The 20,092-nt window shown below is 40.6% G+C and overlaps 1 protein-coding gene across 1 annotated transcript; it reads left to right on the forward strand.

Moving 5' to 3' along the window:
* Positions 1-1,513: 1,513 nt before the first annotated feature.
* ermp1 (endoplasmic reticulum metallopeptidase 1) lies at positions 1,514-20,012 on the forward strand. The gene is made up of 15 exons (XM_004538056.5): positions 1,514-1,895; positions 3,803-4,107; positions 5,697-5,824; positions 5,950-6,055; positions 6,403-6,549; positions 7,013-7,105; positions 9,484-9,696; positions 10,028-10,248; positions 12,393-12,567; positions 13,435-13,625; positions 13,945-14,097; positions 14,977-15,179; positions 15,272-15,387; positions 15,623-15,786; positions 16,731-20,012. The coding sequence occupies exons 1-15, from the start codon at positions 1,621-1,623 to the stop codon at positions 16,905-16,907; spliced, it is 2,667 nt and encodes an 888-aa protein (XP_004538113.3). The 5' UTR covers positions 1,514-1,620; the 3' UTR covers positions 16,908-20,012.
* The last annotated feature ends 80 nt before the right edge of the window (positions 20,013-20,092 follow it).

A 20,092-nucleotide genomic window follows, 5' to 3' on the forward strand; every position in this document is an offset into this window, starting at 1 on the left:
GTGGTTTGGTTTACAGCATTTTTTATCTAAGTTTAATCAGATCTATGAAAATTACATCTAAGTTAATATAACAAAAAGAGTCAATTTTCATTGGAAAATGAACACATTCTGTGCTATAGCAATCACATGATGGCAAGAATGGCATTCAGTGACTTCGTGCGACGCTCCCTCTGTCCACCAGGTGGCGACAACATTCTAAAATTTCGTTTTAGTTCAATGATAATTGTTATAGGTTGAAATAAAAAAAAAGTTCATTGTAAGCTGCATGGAGAAGACCCCACTGATGTTGTAGTGGTAGTAGTAGTAGTAGGTGAGACAGCATAATCAAGTGTATCTTTTCAGATGAAAAAAATAAATTGTGTTTGTGAATCTTCTTTCAGTTCCATCTGCACTACAACACGCCTCATAACAGCCTCAAAAACACAGTGAAGCTATACTCCCAAAACACAAGAATGACCACACCTAATTTTCACACACTGAACTTAGTTATAAAACATATTTGCAGCACTTAGGAAATTTATTAGAACACCTGTTAAAAACATGAATTTTTATCATAATGTTGTGAACTTTCAACCACTAAAAACAAAGTTTTCTGTTCATGAAGTATACAACTTCAATTTATAATCTTAAAATTTGAAAATTCACGGGTGACAATCAAAATATTTTAGCAATAAAATAGAAATATTAATATTTAAATAGAGATCTAGTGCATACTTGTGTATTAACCATTACAGAAACATAAAATATGATTTTAGTGATTAGCAATACTGTTAATATTAGGGCAACTCTCACGTAAACTTTACTCTGGGTGGTATAGTCTAATAAATCTGTTAACCACTGTAGTTTATTGTAAGGGTAATCCCCTTACAATAAACTACAATGGTAAGAGAGACAATGTATTTAATTGACACTTTTTTATTTTCAGTATTTTATGGAATAATATTTTAGATTAAAAAACAGAAAACAACAACAATTAAACAGAAAAATGAACTGAAAATAAATCTGGTCTACGTCAGAGGTCTACGTCTACGTATCTATCTATCTGTCTATCTATTTTTTTTCTTCAGGAAATTATACTTAAATATTTTAGTCTCATAAATGTTAACTGAACTGAAGTGTATATAAAGCTTTACCTTGCACAGGGGGTTCATTGAGTTCATTTTAAAGGAATAATTCACGTTTTTTTGTCTTTCCCCGATATCTCTTTTATATTAGTAATTTTAAGAAAAAGATATGGTACTCTGAGAATCTTTAATCGAATCCTGGGAAATTTAAACAACCGAGATGGAGGTGGTAGAAGCATAACTTCAAAGGGGGGAATAAAAGCTTTATGAAACCTTATTTTCGGACGAAGTCAGTAAAAAAAGAAAACGTTTTTAAATCAAATATAAATAAATATATATTTATGTGGTTTTTAAGTCCTAGTAAGCACAGAAATGTAACTTAATTTGCATAACGTTTCGACAAATCTCTTCTGATTTCCCTCCTCCTCCCGCCCTCTCATTCAAGTTTGTCCCTCTGCGCGATCCGTTTGTCGTCCGAAGAGAGGAGGAAAAAAAGAAAAAGAAAAAGGCGAAGACCGAGAGCGACGCTTGCAGCTGATGTACCGCTGGCTTAGAAATGGAGGGCGACACCACTGTCCGGAGAATAAAACCCTTCGGGACTCAACAATACGTCGCTCAGGATAATAACGGAGCTCAGGACCGCTGCGAGAACAACGGCTACAACGGTGAGCCGAAGAGGAAGCCCGAAGTGAACCTTTACCTGCTGCGAGAAGGGCTCGCAGCTTCCCTGGTCTCTGTGTTTATTTTGGTGTTGTGGGCACTCGTTCACTTGTCTTTGCAGCAGCTTGTCATTGGAAAACCGACGGGCGAGTTCAACGCAGTGAGAGCCAGGTGAGTTTTACGATAAGACCAGTTTTATTCTCTAGGTGTTGGCCCGGTTAATCTTTCTTTTGTTGAGAAAGAGACCTGCCCAGAAACCACTGCCTGTTCCGCTCCATCTCCACCTTTACCTTCAACCTAAGCCGCGAAGTGGACAGGTGCCAGTCTCAGGAGAGGATAGGTGCAGCGACTATTAGGACTAATCTGATGTAGTTAACCATTATTCCTCCCCTAAGCCTTTTAAAACCATCCCTGGGTAGATGAATAACAAATTTACTGTCTAAGTCCTAATTCTGAAAGCCGTCAGATGTTAAAAAAGTAGGTGTTTATTTATATACGGTAGCACACAGTAAGTTTTTTATTTGGTGCATTTCCAATGCAAATACACGACAAAGGGTTTTAAAGGACCGGTTGAGAAACAGGAAATGCGGATTTAAAGCACGTGAGCATAGCGGTAGCATGTACATGTAGTTAGTTCTCTTATTGTAGTGGGAGACAGAAAAGACACCTTTGGGAGCAGGGCTTTTGTTAGATTACATTATTAACAAACAGGAGGAGGAGAAGAAGAAGAAATCACCATATTGATCAGTGACAGTAAGCATCAGGAGCTATCCTACTTATCAACCCTGACATTTTATAAAACACAGAAAAAAATCGAATAAATGTTCAAATACAGTAAGAGGGATCATAATAAACATCACACATCTTGTCCCTGTAAAAGACTGTAGAAATTTCAGATTAAAAGTTCATTCAGTTTCATGGCGTAACAGAGGGCTGCAGGGATTATAGCATTGAATCTGAGGTCTGCTGAGCTGCTGAAAGTGCAGAGCAGCTGGATTTGCCATCTTTTGGCTCATTGCTCTATAAATGAGTGAGACAAGCTGCATTTGAACTGATTAGAGCTCTGAGCTCTGTGTCTGTCGCCCACAAATCCAGACTTTGCAGTAGGTCATTGAAAAATTGAGTGAAAGCAGCACTTTAGATTTCTGAAATATCATGTGGTGCCACACTGGCTACAAGAAAACCAAATTGAGCAGGAGATTGGTTTTTAATCTATACGGATAACAGCTGGACTACAACACATGACTTTAGAGGTCGTGGTTTGATATCAGGCACAGTTCATTTGTTTTAAGTATCAGTAACCACTGCTGTATTTTAGTATCTCTAAAAGCAAACAGCAGTTTTCTTCTAAAGAGAAAGAAAGGGAGTAAGCACCTCCTAAGGCAATATCACTGTTCTCCAATCCCCAGACCTCACTCTTAAGCTTTGATCAATTGTCTTGCTTCCTTAAAAATGTCTTGTGTACAATGCTTCAGGAAATACTGAAGATTGCTCAATTCAGTTTCCAAGTCTTGTTCTGCATGTATTCAATCACTTTTCAGTAGAAAGCAAGACAAGAAGGGTGAAACTTGTAATCTTTTACAGTTAAATTTGTAGGTTTAAAGCAGTCCCCCCCCCCATATATGTTATGAAAAGCTGCCTCTTTGGAGACACAATTACAGTAAAGTATGATCTAACATTGTTTGTCATATACAACCTTGTTTAGCCCCACAACACTTGGGTTAAAGTACTTGTACAAATATTTTGTTAATCAGCAAAGCCAGCAGCCAGTTCACTGTCTAACACAAAAAAGTTTAAGCCTCGTTGTTTCTCTTACAGGCCATGTCAGTGAGTTCACTCATGTCTTCAGGACATGCATTTAATATATTTTAAGTTTTTTGAAACTTTGTTGATGCTTTGTCTACACATGCACAGTGGCATTCAATCAGACTCTGTAATTACATGACTGAACTGTTAAATTGATGAGCTATGCTCAGATCTGTTGGGACAAGTCACCTTGATTTACTGATGTTTCACAGTAAACATGGCAGGTTATTTTTCTTTCTCTCTTTGTCCTTTTCTCTCACCTCTCAATCTAGGCAGCACTTGGAGCAGATTACTAGTGCTGGCCCTCGGCCTGTGGGCAGCCAGGAGAATGAGGTCCTGACAGTGGGATACCTGTTGAAGCAAATCGAGGACATCCAGGTCGAGACCGCCGCAGGCCCTCATCAACTCTCGATTGATATTCAGCGTCCCACTGGGACCTTCTCCATTGATTTCCTCGGAGGCTTCACTAGCTTCTATGATCACATCACCAACATTGCCGTTAGGCTGGAGCCCAAGGGTGGCGCGCAGCACCTCATGCTCGCCAACTGCCACTTTGACACAGTGGCCAACAGTCCAGGTAAAAACAAATTAATTACTCATTTGAACAGACATGCCTCCGTGAGGGTGAAACCCTGAGTGTGGTGGTGTTTGTTTTATTTATAGTCCACACCTTGCAAATTAACACCTGGAGACCATGTCAACAGCAAATTCTGTGCATTTTATAAAAACATCTTCTTAAATCTGTTGTTGTACTGCAAGTGCTCTTTTGTACTATTTATGGTCTCCAGAGGATGGAGCTCATCAGACTGACTTTGATCACCTTGAGTTGCTGTCATTTGTAGTTAGAGTGACACATTTAGAAAACCACTTGGTGTTTTTAATTTTTTTGAGTGACATTTGGTTAAAAAAACCAGTCATTGCAGTGGAGCTTTTGCACGCCTGAGTTGCATGCAAGAACATGTGCATGAGAGCTTTATTTCTACTCCGTTTTAAAACTGTGTCATAAAATAGTTTCTTTGATACTTAAAATTTAGTTAAACACCCCCTCCCCCTCCCCGCCCCAATTGTAAAAGTGGCACAGATATATCTATAAAGAATCTGATCTATAAACACATTAAATAATGTCGCTGATGTACATAAACTCTTAACAACAATCATCATTATTTATAGTCCCTACAGGATGAATTGTAAACTTTTCTTTTCCCTGCTTGGTTTAAATATGTAGCACATTGCAGTGTGCAGCCATTGTGCTTTAGTCTGGTTTTAATTCAGCAGTTTTTTTTGTTGTTGTTTTTTTTTTTAACTCTACACCCTCGAGCCTTGTGGGTAGGCATGTTTTCCCAGCTCTCATTCTCACACACACATATGCGTTACACACAGCTACACTGGTAAAAGGAAATTGATCCAAAAGGTGTGGACCAGGAAGATACACATATATTTTCACATCCCCCGGTGCTTGCCAAGCCTTTGATTTCTTGGAATTCTTAACGTTTGTTTATGGAAAAACAAAGAATAAAAGCAGGCAGGACTTGGTAAGAAACTCATAAGTTAATTCAAAATACTTTTTTCCTGTTTAAAGCTAACCTGCACAGATGCATGCATTCTGAAGTCTTATGGTGAGAGAAAACTATTAATATGCTACTGTCATATGTGGATGGTATGCAGACACAGGGTGAACAAGCCCCCACCCCTACCTCATGAACTCACTGAGTGTAGAAAGCCAGAGCACATGATGTCTGAGTTTGCCCCTCTGATCTGCAGGTCATATTTTCCTTACTTTGGTATATTTTCACTGCTGAGCTGTGTAATCTTTCTGTATCACATGCTCCTTTCTTTTCGTCTCATTGGTGCCCCTTTTTCTTTATTCTCTCACCAGGAGTGGTGGAAGTTTTTTTTTTTTTGGTAATCAAGTAGTCACATGTTCCTTCACACAGGGCCTATTCTCTACACTTCATAATTTAGAGCTTTATTTCTACCATCTGTGTTTTGTTATCTCGCATTATTTTGCTAGGTAAGGACAGATGGATGTTAATTGCATTTCTCTGAATGTAAATAGCAGGTTAAGACTGATTTCTGTTGCTCTCACTAATGTTTTAGTAAACTAGAAGCCCACGATTGGTATTCGTGACACACTGCTCTCTGTCTAAGACAGTTTCTCTGTCTTAGGTGCCAGTGATGATGCAGTGAGCTGTGCAGTGATGCTGGAAGTCCTCCATTCTCTGGCCAACCAGTCAACTCCTCTTAACCACGGCGTCATCTTCCTGTTTAACGGGGCAGAGGAAAATGTACTGCAGGTAAAAAGAACATTTGGTGGGATGTTAAACTAGCCTGTAAGGAGAATTGGTGTCATTTTGTTTAATTTGTATCTCTTTTTGTTGTTTCTCTCTTTGTCTCTCTGGATCCCCACGCTCTCCTTTAGGCCAGTCATGGTTTCATTACCCAGCACCCATGGGCCAAGCAGGTGCGAGCCTTCATTAATTTGGAGGCTGCAGGTGTTGGTGGCAAGGAGGTTGTTTTCCAGACAGGTACTGTAACGTACTACTTTGAGGAATTAACCTTGTTTGTTTGTTATGATGCCTTTTTTTTGGTGTTTGTGTGTGCAGCCTACCATCTATAGCATGCAAAAAAGCATTGCAGGTTCTCCAGTTAAAGCAGTCAACTACTGTTCCTTTGTTTAGTACTTTAAAGAGACTTAAATGTTTACAATACCAAAATACAAGCAGGCAGGTTTAAAAATGGTGGAGGCGAGGGGATAAATAACTTTGATGATATATCTTTGTCTACAAAAGGATGAATCTGTATGACAAAATTTAGGAATCAAGGCTAATTGTCAGGTATCTAAAATATTTCAGCAGCCTCTTCTCCCTTAAAGGTCCAGAGAACCCGTGGCTGGTCCAAGCCTACGTGCATGCAGCCAAACACCCCTTCGCCTCTGTGGTCGGCCAGGAGGTCTTTCAGAGTGGTGTCATTCCCTCAGATACGGACTTCCGCATATTTAGGGACTTTGGTAACATCCCAGGTAAGTCCACCGATTCTTACACTACATAACAGAAGCCAATAAGGAAAATATGCAAGTTTTCTTTGCAGAATATGTTTATAGCTAAACATTACTTTATTATGCTTTTTTAAAAGAATGTTAGGAAGGATGTGCTTCCTGACCCGCTGCTCTGGTCAGAATTTAGTGTAGCTTGCACACAATGATCCACTCAATTGGTCTTCACCTAAATTATGCTTAAGGTCATATTTCCTGTGTTATGAGTTTTCAAAATAATCCCTATTCTTCTTGAAATCAGATTTTTGGGATGTGAGTTTTCGAGCCTCCTTGACTTCTCTGAGAATTTTAATACTTGCTAGTTTGCGTAGTAGAACCACTGACAATGAAATGTATCACTTTTTTTTCTGTGCTTCACACGTTACAGTAACCTGTGAATTGGATGAGCTTTTCCATTACTGGCGTTCTGGTTTAATATATTTTTTTGCAGGCATTGATCTGGCTTTCATTGAAAACGGCTTCATCTACCACACCAAGTACGATACAGCTAACAGGATCCTAACAGACTCGATACAGAGAGCGGGTAAGCAGCGGACCTCATATGCTTCCATGCTCAAATATTTATTACGCTTTTATTCAAGACTCATTGCAAATATGTGAGAGCTGTCACTCCAGCACCATTTTTCTGTTACAGACACCTGCTGTGCATTTGTCCTTTGTCCACCAGTCTGTCTGAGGACTTAAATATGCACACATACAGCGGCAGTCACAGACTGCTGCCCCTTGTGCTTCTGCGTTGCTGAATAATTTTGCTTAGCTTAGCAGAGAATCCAGTCAGACAGCACTAAAAACCTTGGCATCAGTTGGCATCTTTCCTCTCTCCCTCAGGAACTACTGGACATCACCCTTCTGTTCTTCTGTGTGCAGCAACTCCCCATTAAAGGCATGAATTATTAGAGAGAGAAAGTGAGATTTCAGACGGAGGCAGAAGGTATTTTTAGGCTGTAAAGAAGAGGGCAGAAAAGTGCTGTAAGGTGGAGAGTAGGACACAGCACGGAAGGCGAGGATCTATCAGCAGTTCTGCTCTTTTGAAGCTTGTGATGAATACACCCTTTGGCCTCTGCGTAAAAATCTATGTCTCTCGGTTTGGTCTAAGCGGAGCAAGCGATTCACTTTTGTTAAAAGCAAACGCAGCGTGGATCTCTTGTAGAGATTATATGTGAAATGTTTTTCTAAAAAGAGCATGTTGCCATGTTTATAAAATGGATCTTATCATTACCATCAGTGTTGGCTTCGTGATAGAAACAGAAAATAGAAAGATGTGAGCAAATTGCAAGCAGTGAACTTTGTACAAAATCTTGATTGTGCAGTGTTGTTTTGGCCACAGCAAAGCTACCAGGCGGAAGAACAATGGAGCTTTGTCTTGCCTTGTGTTTTTGTGCCATTAACTGTGCAGATATGGAGGTAGTATAGTACAGTAGTACAGAGGAAAAAAAACAAAACTGTTTTTGTTTTTTTGTTTTGCTGCAGTGGATTGAAAACAAGTTTACACACCCCTGTAAAAATGCCAAGTTTTTGTGATGTTAAAATACGGGACGACAGTGAGTCATTTCAAAACGTTTCCCGCTTTTTATGTGACCTACAACCTGTGAAAATGAGTGCATTCAGTATTCTTGAGTAGGACTCTACTAGCAGAATAGAATAATCCTTTAATTGTCCACAAGGGGAGATTTGGGTAGCATGGCACATCTTGACTTGATTTGCCCACTCTTCCTCAGACAAGTGCTGCAAATCTATCAGATAGCACTTGTGCACAGCTCCCTTCAGGTCATCCCACACATTTTTAAGGATTTACATCTGGACTCTTGTTGGGCTATTCCAGATTGAACTGGGGCTTTCGTAAAGGTGGAGGGACAAGCATACATCCAAATCAACAAAATAATGGATTCAACAGAAGCAAATTAAAGTTTGGGGTTTTTTAGGTTTTCAGTAGAATATTTGTGGGGTGACCTGAAGAGGGCTGTGTAGAACAACTCAGATCTGACACATTTGGAGTGTGTTTGCAAGGAAGCATAGGCAACTGTTCCCAAGTCAAGACATGCCATGTTGACGAATGGTATGCTGTGATAAAATCAAAAGGTGCTTCAATAAAGTCTTAGTTTAAGGCTGTGCTCATAAGGCAACAGGATTTTTAAATTGATACCATAGGTGTATCTACTACGAGGCTGATGGGTAGCGCTGGCAGTATTTTTTTTTTTATATCCACTGTATAGCTCGCTCTTGCTGTTCCTTCCTGTAATCAGATTTCTGATCTGAGCTGAACTTCATATTTGGAGTCAATTTAAACAGAAAGCCCTTGGTGCCCCGTAAACTTGTGTACAGCTGTAAATAAGATTTGTACACACACACACACACACCACTGAGTACTGTCCTTATCTGTCAGATCCTATCATCCTCTCTTACATGTCCTGTCATGGGGGGAAAACTCTTCTGTGAGTAAAACAGTATATGTGTGTTTAATAGGTTTTTACAATATTATTGTTTGTGTAAGAGGTCGCAGTAGTCATCTGCATGTGTTGGGGGCTGTAATTTACCAATATAGTGCCATTTAACAGGCCACCCTCTTTGTAGCCTTTTCTGCTCAGTCAACAGTAACAGGTGTAATGCATGTGACATGTCAGCTCTGTAAAGGATGATCCTTTTAGTCATATGAGGTTATCACTTTCATATTCAGTCATATAATCTGTTTACTTCCCCGTATGTAGGATAAAATCACAAGTGGTGGAAACTCTAAACCTCTATTGACTAAACCTCCCAGTTCCTCTTATTCTGTTGTCATTTACTGTCTGGATAACTTGATTGTATATGGCAGGCTGCCCAGATGATGCACACTGTTCTTTATGGAGTAAATGCACTGAAGCTTTGACTGTCTTTAACTCCTTATTTACGTCCTGTTTTCAGGTGACAACATCCTGGCCGTTCTGAAGTATCTGGCAATGTCAGAAAAGTTGGCTGATTCCTCAGAGTACCGCCATGGCAATATGGTGTTTTTTGACCTGCTAGGTGTAATTGTGGTAGCTTACCCAGCTCGTGTTGGCACTATCCTCAACTACATGGTGGCCACAGCTACGTTCCTCTACCTGGCCAAGAAAGCCTCAATGCCTGGCCATGGAGGTAGGTCACCATTTCCTGCACTTAATCCTTGTTACTGATTGGTCCTTAAATCAAGGATTCTGACTAGGGGGCAAGGTAGTCCTTGAAGAGGTCATTTTCTAAGAAATTGATCATTAAGGTTTGGGGTTACATCACTTACCAGAAAAGTAATGAACATGAAATGCTTTCATTCATTTGCATTAATAGCCCCAAGCTGCGTATATTTTAATGATATGTTGCAGTTTTAATATTTAGAACAAATAGCTTTGATGAGCTCTTGTGGATCTGCAGAATAAATTGGTAAAATCCTAATTTATTGGCTTAATTGGTCACTTGTCTCTGTGTCTCCAAGGTGGGCGCTATGTTCGAGACCTGGCCTGCGCCACAGGTGTAGCATTGCTCAGCTGGTTTGTCACCCTGTTGTCGGTGCTGATTGTGGCCCTGCTTGTCACTCTGTTGGGCCGCTCCATGTTTTGGTACAACCACTTCTATGCCTCAGTCTGCCTGTATGGAGCTGCAGCCACTGGCAAGATGATACTTATACACACACTGGCCAAGAACCTGTACTACGGGGTGAGTGAGTGGAGTTTTAAATATAGAGCTTCCAGTAAATTTCAAGCAGAGACCGAGTGGCCGGACATGATTAACAGTAGCAGTAACACTGAATGTGAAATGTACTGTTAAACCTTTTAGGAGCATTGTCTGATTGTATGGTAAAAGTGACTTTATGCATCACTGTCAAAGATGTGGCTTCTTTCTAAAACCCACTTATATTTGATGAATAGGAAAAATGAATTGTCACAGACAAATTTTGGACTATTTGTTGTGTTAAAGTTGGAAAAAGTATCTTTATTCTTTAAATTTGTTAGTTGCACCTGTTCAACTGCTTATTAAGGCAAATGTCTAATCAGCCAACCATATTGCAGACAACATGCTAATGTTCAAAGTGAGCCTCAGAATGGGGAAGAAGGGTGATTTATGTGACCTTGGATGTGGCACAGTTGCCGGCAGTCTGATCTACTGGGATCTCCAGAGTTTAGAGAGAATGGTCAGAAGTCACTCCTCTCAGTTTAGAACAGAAAACTGAGGCTACAGTTCAAAACTGGACAGCAGAAGGTTGGGAAAAATGTTGAATAGGCTGATTAGCCTAAATTTCCCATGTAACTTTCAGATAGTAGAGTTTGAATTTGGTATGAAAGCATCCATCTAGTCTTGGATGAACATTTCAGGCAGGTGGCAGTGAAATTGTCTGGAGTATATTTTATTGGCACACTATGTGCTCCTTAGTACCAACTGAGCACATGCGGGGTATGGTGGAATGGGAGATTGACATTATGGATGAAAGGCTGACTAATCTGCAGCAACTGTGTGATGCTGTCATGTCAGTATGGACCAAAATCTGTGTTTCCAGCACATTGTTCAATTTGTTCTACAAAGAATTAAGAGAAAAGGGTCTAACCCAGTCCTAGCAAAGTCTACCTAAAAATTGGACGGTGATTGTAGAGTTCAAATCGGTCTTAAATTATTCTTATTGATTGTTTTCTGATTGTAGTAAAGTGGATATTACAGTATTTCACTGTGACTGATGCGTCATGATGGCTCGGTAAACTGCTGACAGTCGCCTGTGTGTGGTTATAAAACTGTAGAAATGTGAGACAGACTGTCCTTTGTGCCTCACATGTACATTTACCAGATTTGATCTCTCTCACTGTGGTTTTCAATAGGCTTTCATTCAGCTCTTAGATGTTAGCACCTCTGTCATAAAAGCAAAATCCATTTCTCACATGCTTTAAAAGAGAGTGTTATAGGTTTCTTTGGTAAGTCGTTGAATACTTTGTAGAAACAGATGGTTGAAATTGAATGGGCGTATTGTATGTGTGATATTTATAAAATACGAGCACTAATTTAAAGCTGAAAGAGCTGCACTGAATTGATTTAGATCTGGAGCCTCAGCTTACCACAATGTGAACTGCATCTTATCATGGCCATTTTCCAGTAAGGACACAGACTAACCTTTGTCCCAGATTACATAACGCTTCAGTGAAACAACATGACTATTGAGAGAACGGCATGTTTCCTTACTCTAATCCTGAATGGTATATTCTGCAAGAAAAATGTCTTGCTCCAAGGACAGAGAGTAAAGAAATTATTAGTCCTCAAATTAAACTTATACAAGTTATAGTTGTAGTGATTGTCATTTTCTTAAGTTGTTTTATCCTCCTTTTAGTTTACAGTTGTGATTTCGGGATAAAGCCGTGGAAGTTATTTCTTGTTTTTTATCCACATAGATGAGTTGATGATCTTATTTGCAGTTTATGTAAGAAGAGCCCAGCACTCACATTTCACCCAAATAAGAACCCCTATGTACTATTTCACCATTAAATCGTGTGAACTGAAACTTGACAGCAGACCAAAAGCCTCGGCAGTCAGTTGTTTGCAGTTTGAAAGTTTGACACTTTTAAATGAATCCATTGATTGTTATGCCTAATCTATGGGGCAGGTGAGTATATTAGTGACATTAATTTGTTACTGATATCCCCCCAAAAGTTCTGATTAGTATGATGAACTTCTCTGTATTTGTTTTGGTGTTGTTGTGGTTGTTTTGCAAAACAACAATTAGATTTTCATACTTACAGGTTAAATCCTCATCTGTCAAAGCATCACACACCTTCCCCTGCACATTCCCTGTATGTTGAGTATGTATGTTTTCCTCACAGGGCGTCCGCCTGGTAGAGCTGGGTGACCTTTACTTTGACGTGAGCTTGCTGCTGTGGTGTTGCAGCCTGGTGTGGTTGACCCAACATGGCCTGTGTTCGGCCTACGCGCCCATGCTAATGGTGGCTTTCCCCCTGGCCACCAGACTGCTGCTGGCAAAAGAATTCAAACACAGAGGTAAAGACTTGATCTCAAAGTCGACCTTGTTTACCATGATTGAATGAAGCACAGGGTACTAAAAACTGTTGAAAGTAAGGACGGTTGGTTAATTATTAATACTTTTTCTAGAGTCACAAGAGTAAATTATGTATATGCTCATACCTGCTCTTTATAAGCTCTCTTAGCAGTAAGATGAAGCTAGCATCCTCTCATTGTACTCTAATCTTATCAGGCTATTTTAGACGATTGTGTTATCACAGAAATAGTCAAAGTAACTCCAAGTAACTGCATGAAATAAAGGTGAACCCTCTTCCTTTCTAGCTCCTATTGTGCTCTTGACCAAAGGCCTGTGTATGCTTAAAGTTCTTATCAGACTATCTTATGTCTTTTGAAAAATACACACAAAAGATAGATATGTATCAAAGAGGTGTTTTTTGTTGTTGTTGTTGTTGTTTTTTTGCCCCCAAGTGATCAAAAGGGTTCCGGATTGGATCCTAAATGATTAAGTCGCTGGATAAATAGTAACAATATGATGGATGGATCATGCAGCAACAGACAAATCTTAAGTAGCAGCAGCAGAGTTCAGCGAAATGTTTTTCTAAATATATTGTAGGCAGGAAATAAGGCACACATTCACTGAATCTGCAAAACTCACTGCAAAGCATGTTGTTTTCTTCTGCTTGCACAGCAGAAAACAGGACTGGAATCACATTTGAGTTGTAGTGTTTAGATGTTAAACTTTGAAGACTGTATAAACGCTTTTCTCTTTAAGATGGATTTGGGGGCAGCTACGAGAATCCAGTGTGTGTGTGTGTGTGTGTGTGTGTGTGTGTGTGTGTCTCTCTGGCTCAGTTATACCTGACAAAGATTTCTTTTTTTCTCCAGGAGCATCAGCGAAGTACTGCGTGCTGTACCTGCTGGGCCTGGCGTTGCCATATGTGCACTTCATGTTTCTCATCTGGGTGGTGTTTGAGATTTTCACTCCCATCATGGGGCGGAGTGGCACAGAGATACCCCCCGAGGTGGTGCTGGCCTCCTTAGTCACTCTGGCAACCATCTTCCTCTCCTCCTTTTTTGTGAGTATTTCTACATTATATATAGGAGTGAGAAGAAAATCAGGATTTTTATTAAGCAGAAGAAACAGAGAAATCCCATTTTGAATTAGACAGAATATACTTGACTAAAGAATTGTTTTGATTAATCTGGTAGTAGTAGTGAGTTTATTTTCAAACCAGATACAGAAGGAAATATACGTATAGTATGGAGTATAATTGGCAGAAGTGAATTTAATTTAGAAAATGTGTTGGAGAATCAGGTATTTTGTGCCACCTTAGTTGTATTTTCAAATGCCCGTTCCTTCTGCTGTTTAGTAACACATGCTCATGTCTTTGTCAGCTGCATTTTATCTACTTGGTGCGTAGCACTAAGCGGATCATGGCAGGTCTTGGGTTCGTCTTCACCATCATGTTCCTGTTGGTGTCCTGTGGCCTCTTCTTTCCTTACTCGGGCGATCTAGACAGTCCGCGACCAAAGAGAGTTTTCCTGCAGGTTGAAATTCATAACATGCACACAAAAACACAAATATACACAAAAATGATACAGATACAGTATGTAAGAAAAAGAGAAACTGGATCTGCAAGAAGTCAAAACCAGTAAATGTATTCATAACGGCCAAAACCTAAAGCTCTGACCTGTCCATTGCATGACGTTTGAGGTCTGAGTGACTCGGTTTGAAATGAAAATGATGCGAGAAGACATTTCTAAATGAGTGGCAGGAGCTTGAAACCCTTGAATTAAAGTACGGTCTGATCAGTTTTGCAGCATTTGGCTGAATCTGAGCTGAGCTCATAGTCCCGTACACTGCACAATTCATTCTGCTGCTTCTATCAGCAGTCACACCCTCAAGAAACCAATGTCCACTGGCTGCAATACCTGCTTATGCCATAGTGTTACCTCCACCACAGTTAAATGATAACGTGGTATGATTCAGATCATGAGCTGTTTCTCTTCTCCATAATATTCTCCGCTATTCATTCCAGCACATGTCCATTTTGGTTTCATCTGTCCCAATAATTTTTCCAGAACTGTGCAGCCTCTTTTAGATCTTGTATGACAGTCTAATCTGGCCTTCCTGTTCTTGAGTGCAACCTGCCCGTTTGCACCTCGGTGTAAATCCTTCGAGTTGTAAACAGTCTCGAGGAGCCTAACTCCTCGAGTGTTCTTGACGTGTTAAATTGTGTTTCTTAAACATGAAAATAATTCTGTCATCTTTTATTATTATATTTCCCTCCTTGATGTGCTCACGTATGTAATTTACATTGAGTCATTCCAGCTAAACAGATGTAGCACAAAGCACGTGAAAGAAAAGAGAACATGTTAACATCAAAGAACTTCGTTGTTTTTCTTTTCCTGTTACTCTCCCTGCAGCATACAACACGGACCTTCCACAATCTCCAGGGAGAAGTGGAGAGCCGAGACTCAGGTCTGTGGATAAACAGCTTTGACTACACGGGCATGCAGCACATCACACCCCACATCCCCGAGATCAACGAAACGGTTCGGACCCGCTGCAGAGAGGACCGACCTTTCTGTGGTTATCCCTGGTTCCTGCCTGTCAAGTTCCTCAGCAGGTCAGCCTTGTAGCTTTGATGCCTCTGGTGTCATAATAAATGCTTGTTTCAGTCATGCTTTGAACTTCACAAGTGCTCCCGTGTGTTTGCAGGAAGAACTGGTACCTCCCCGCTCCGGAAGTGTCTCCGAGCTCTCCGGTGGAGTTCAGCCTGCTGTCCAAAGAAGAGACGAGCTGGGGAACGATCAAGATGACATTCAGTGTGAAAGGTCAGGAGCAGCTAATAGAGGGTTAAGATTTTGGGGATCTAAAGAAGTACCAAGTGATAGCAGAAGGAGCAAACCCAAAACATGGACCAGGTGTAAATCAGAAAATTGATGACCATTTTTAAAGAGCATGTGATCACATGTGCAGGATGTGTGAAGAATGTGAGAGTGTTGTGCGTTGATTTGTAGCTGTAGGTATCACTTTGTGTTTCACCCTTGACCTTCCTGTCTCATGCAGGCCCGAGCCACATGTCTTTGTATCTAATGCCTCATCGAGGAGCCAGCCTCTCTACCTGGTCCTTCGGTGACGGGACGCCTCGATTTGACCTGAGCGGAGAATATTTTATCTTCTATTCACATGGCCTTGACGCCCCCACATGGACCTTCTGGTTTGAAATACAGGTACTGACCTTTTCTTCTTATTTACATTTCCTATTTCCATCTTCATAGTGACTTTGGCGCATCAAGCAGTCTGTACCGAAAATTACCTGCAATAGTTTTGCAAATTACAGTAATTAACTGTGATAAACAGGCAAATATCATGTACCTGTTGCCATCTACACACACAGGAATTCACATTAACTTGTTAGATTCAGAGTCCAGCCACAGCCACATGGATTTGACACAGAAATGTCTCCACGAATAGTTGCTGCAGGATGGCAATTTGAGTGCAAAATAACACATGACTGGAAACTTTATTTTTAGTAAAGTTTAATACAAGCACAATATAACCAGTTGAGCCAATCCCAGGATTGCAAATAAATTTGTCACAGATGACTAACTGTTTAATTGCAACATGTTGTCAATTTGTCTTCATTTATAAATTCGATGGTAATTATTTGTAAACCTGAGTGACTGCAGTCAGTCCAGCAGTGAGACCCATGATTATTTGGAGACAACCTGTGCAGTTGCCATCTGAAGCTGGTCACCCCACTATTTGCAGTTGTTTGCTGAAAGTGAAAAACACTGCTGGGAAACCACAGATTTTTCCTAGTCACGAGGTTTTTGTCCTATTATTACGGCCAAACATAAGGCCTGGGGGCCAGAATCAGAAAAATGTAGAATTTTGGACTTTGAACTATGTTTTCATCAGTTTTACTTTTGCAGCTATAACGAGCCCCCCTGCTTTACTGATCAGCTTCACTGATTCCGCTTGCTTAAGATCAAAGTCGGCTGCATGTGGCCCATGTTTTAAAATGAGTGGGACTGAGCCACGATTTGCAATGAATGCTGCACGTAACCCCTCGTGGCTCAGACAAACTCCTCATGCAGCATAATCAGACTTAATACATTGCTAATCTTATTTGGTTCTTCTGCTGTTTTATTTCTGTCCCTCTGTTTGTCAGCCTCCCGCAGACCCTGACCCATCTGGCCCCGAGGGGATCGTCTCAGTCGCCATCTCCTCCCACTATTTCTTTGGGAAAGACCAGAGGACTGCTCGGTTGGAGGAAATGCTTCACAGGTTCCCCACGTGGGCTTTTCCCTCTTCCTGGGTCAGTACCTATGACATGTACCGATACTGAGGATGTCACACATCCCACGAGGCTGCTGCAGAGGAGAGCTTTGGCCTACAGGGCTCCACAAGACAGATGTAGAAGAGATTACAAGGAAGAATACAGAGGAGTGACCCCACTGCCTTTTCACTCAAACTGTAACACACACAACACATGCGAGCTCCACCCCAGCCAGCCTGAGAGACCCCCACCACTGTGTCAATAGGCACTGTAGTTAACCAAGGAGAGATGCTTGGTGCTGTGCTCACTCCTGGCTTAGTGAAAGGAAGGGGTTAGTTTTTTTTTTTTCTTCTGTTCTCTACTTGTTCGATCGTGCCTTTTGCTTTACTTGCTGTAACTCGCTTTTCCTTTCGCTCACATCCACCCTCGCTCTTCCTCACTAACGCCAGTGTTCCTCCCGAACAACTAACACCGCACGGCTACCTCCACTGCTCTTTATCAGCAAAACCACTCTGAACGTTGTCATATTAAATGTGTCTACCAACCGCGCTGTGCATCGCAGGGTGCAATAACACATGATGGATGAGTTCAACCTGTTCTCTCCTCCTCTGAATTTAACCGGATACTTTGAAAGTCACTTGTCATTAACCTGCACTTGTTTTAATAGTTTGATTTACTGACTTGCCCTTCTTTACTAAGACCACTCATTTTTATTTTTTTTTATTTTTGGAGCCACACGTTTTAACGAGGAATGTAACGCCTGCTTAAACTATCAGAGGACATGGCGTGCAGACAGAAAACTGTTAAATGAAAACAGATGTCTGAATTCAAGCTGTTCTGGAAGTGGTGGTTAAATCCGGAGGGCAGTGTAATTTCACTTCACGTGTTTATGCAGTTTAATTTTGTTTTAGGGTTTAAAATTGTTCAGGATTACCCCCCCAGTCCACAGGGGGGTGTACCTTTGCATCCGTTTCACATTTGTTCCTACTGTAGTAATAACTGCACTTTTTTTTTTCTTCTTCTTTTTTAAGAGCAAGGGGGGGAAAAAAGGAAAACTTGACTATGCTTCCAGCCGTCTCCAGCAGTGACTTTAACAAATCTTTTGCTTCATTGATTTTCAAATGTGATCCTCTGCTTTTGTTTATTGCATCTGTAAGCAAAAGAAATGCCTTCCCGGGTCGTGGGTCAGACAATATAAGGCGTCTGAAAACCTCGGGAATCTGGGATTGGCTTTTATTCCCACTTTTTGATTTTCCCTTTCTTGAATGTAAAATCAGCTGCTGGAGAGGGCTCAGTTTTATTTGTGCTGTTGTTTTTTCTGTAGCTCACATCTACAGTCTGCTTCACATGGTACTACCACTACCTCCGGACTGATCAAACTCAACACCGAGATAAGTTTCAGATTGAATGTTACTGTGGGAAAGCTTTAGAGGAGGTTTAGCTAACAAAAGTTAACTAATGTTGAAAAGAGAGATTATTTAAATGGTTTATAAAGTGTCACCATTCTTATCTGTGGGCTACATCCATTTATAGATGTCCATATCTGTGTTTTCAGAAAGTCTGACTTCCCTGCATCCCCAGGTTTGACTCCTCTTTAAAGGAGTCAAAGGTGGAATCGGGTTGTTGACTAATGAAACAAGTCTTTCGTCTGCCTCGAGTCTACCTAGCGAGGTGTCACCGTGAACCATGTTGTCTGTTTGCCACAAAACGAGAAATCACAATGAAAGGAGGCCTTAAAGTTTTGCTTCCAAAGACGCACAAAACGTTTACTGTTGTGGACACAAACATCTCAGTGGTCTTAAAAGCTATCAAGTGCCACACTGCAAAGCGTTTTCATGCCCGTGGATTGCTAACATCCATCACAGCCTTCAGCAGATTGTCCCACTGTGCTCTTTTTTTTGAAAGTCAAACTATTTTAAAGTCATAAAATTCACATTGAGCCACTCTGTAGCTATTCTGGAGTTGTATCTCAGCACGTGAGTGGAGTTTGTGTTCGTGTCGCCTCACGGGTCAGATCAAATGATAAAGGATACTTCTTTTTACTGGTTTCATAGCAATGAAAAAAAATTTCAGTCTTAACTTTGACGACAGGCACTTGAAGCGCTTCGACTCCACCCGCTGAGGAAGCCCGTGTGATGCAGGCGAAAGCGCCTGCTTGGACTTTTTCATCTCATCAGCTGATTCCTGCAAAGATCAGCGAGACCTCGGTGCTCCTTCAAAAGGACAAAGATTTAAACAAATTAGATTTTTGCTTGGTGGTGATGTAGTTTTTGCTCTCACTAAAGTACCATGCCTATATACATTTAGTTTTTTTTGCCATTTACCTCATGATAACGTTCATCACCTCACCCGTGTTCACGTTTCGGGTGTCTGCAGTTTGAGTGCGGCACTAAAACCTGGGAGGAAAAAAAAAGTCCAGTCTTTTCTGATCTGTCCACTGACGGCCGACTCTGTACTTGATCCTGCTGCTCCAGACTGAAAGATGGATTTTTTTTCTTTACTAAGACCAGTAAAAAGTCTCATTTTGTCCCGAGCAGGTACTGCTGTAATAGAGGGGCAGAGCGGGGAAAGGCTGAGAAATGGCTCACCCTACACTGCTGTTACTCCCAGTGTTCGAGAGCTTCATACACACTCCTTTTCAGATGTGAGTGATTTGCATTACTAATGTGTTAGTGTGAGCTAGTGTAGGCTGAGAGGCTGACGGGCACTTCACTGAACGTTTTTGTTGAGCGTGAGTTCAGATTTTGGACTTTATCTTCTTCACACATAACAGTCTAGAAGTCCATATCAAGTCAAGAAATACGTTCTTTAACTGTGGGATACTTTTAAATATCTTAATGTGATATCTAAAAATATTACATTTGAAGTTTTGGGGTTTTTCTTTCTTTAAATTGACCTTTCATCCACATCTGTAACTGCTAGTTTTGTTCTTAGAGTTGATTTCTAACAAGACAGATTTTTTTTTCTTTCTTTCTAACGACCGTCAAATAACCGTTAACCTTCTTCCTTGAAGTTTTGTTTTCTTAGTTGGAACTGTTGACTGTTGAGCTTTGGATTATTGGGTCTGGTTAACAGGGTATCCATGTATTCAATTTACGGGATGATTTCACATTATGCAAAAAGTTTGAATTAATTTAACACTTGTACAGCAATTAAAAAGCTTCTTACGTTTAATCTTGGCAAGTGTCACTTCTTCAGACGTGGACACTAACATCATCAGCTATATCAGCTACATGGTGAGGCGGGGTTTCATG

This window comes from Maylandia zebra, linkage group LG7, assembly GCF_041146795.1.
Source record: "Maylandia zebra isolate NMK-2024a linkage group LG7, Mzebra_GT3a, whole genome shotgun sequence".
Taxonomy (NCBI): domain Eukaryota; kingdom Metazoa; phylum Chordata; class Actinopteri; order Cichliformes; family Cichlidae; genus Maylandia; species Maylandia zebra.

Bases quoted from the DNA above. Each gene is read 5' to 3' on its own strand.
- ermp1 (XM_004538056.5), top strand. From the start codon at position 1,621: ATGGAGGGCGACACCACTGTCCGGAGAATAAAACCCTTCGGGACTCAA. The intron at 9,697-10,027 runs GTAGGTCACCAT...TGTGTCTCCAAG, and splicing joins CTCAATGCCTGGCCATGGAG to GTGGGCGCTATGTTCGAGAC. The intron at 14,098-14,976 runs GTTGAAATTCAT...CTCTCCCTGCAG, and splicing joins CAAAGAGAGTTTTCCTGCAG to CATACAACACGGACCTTCCA.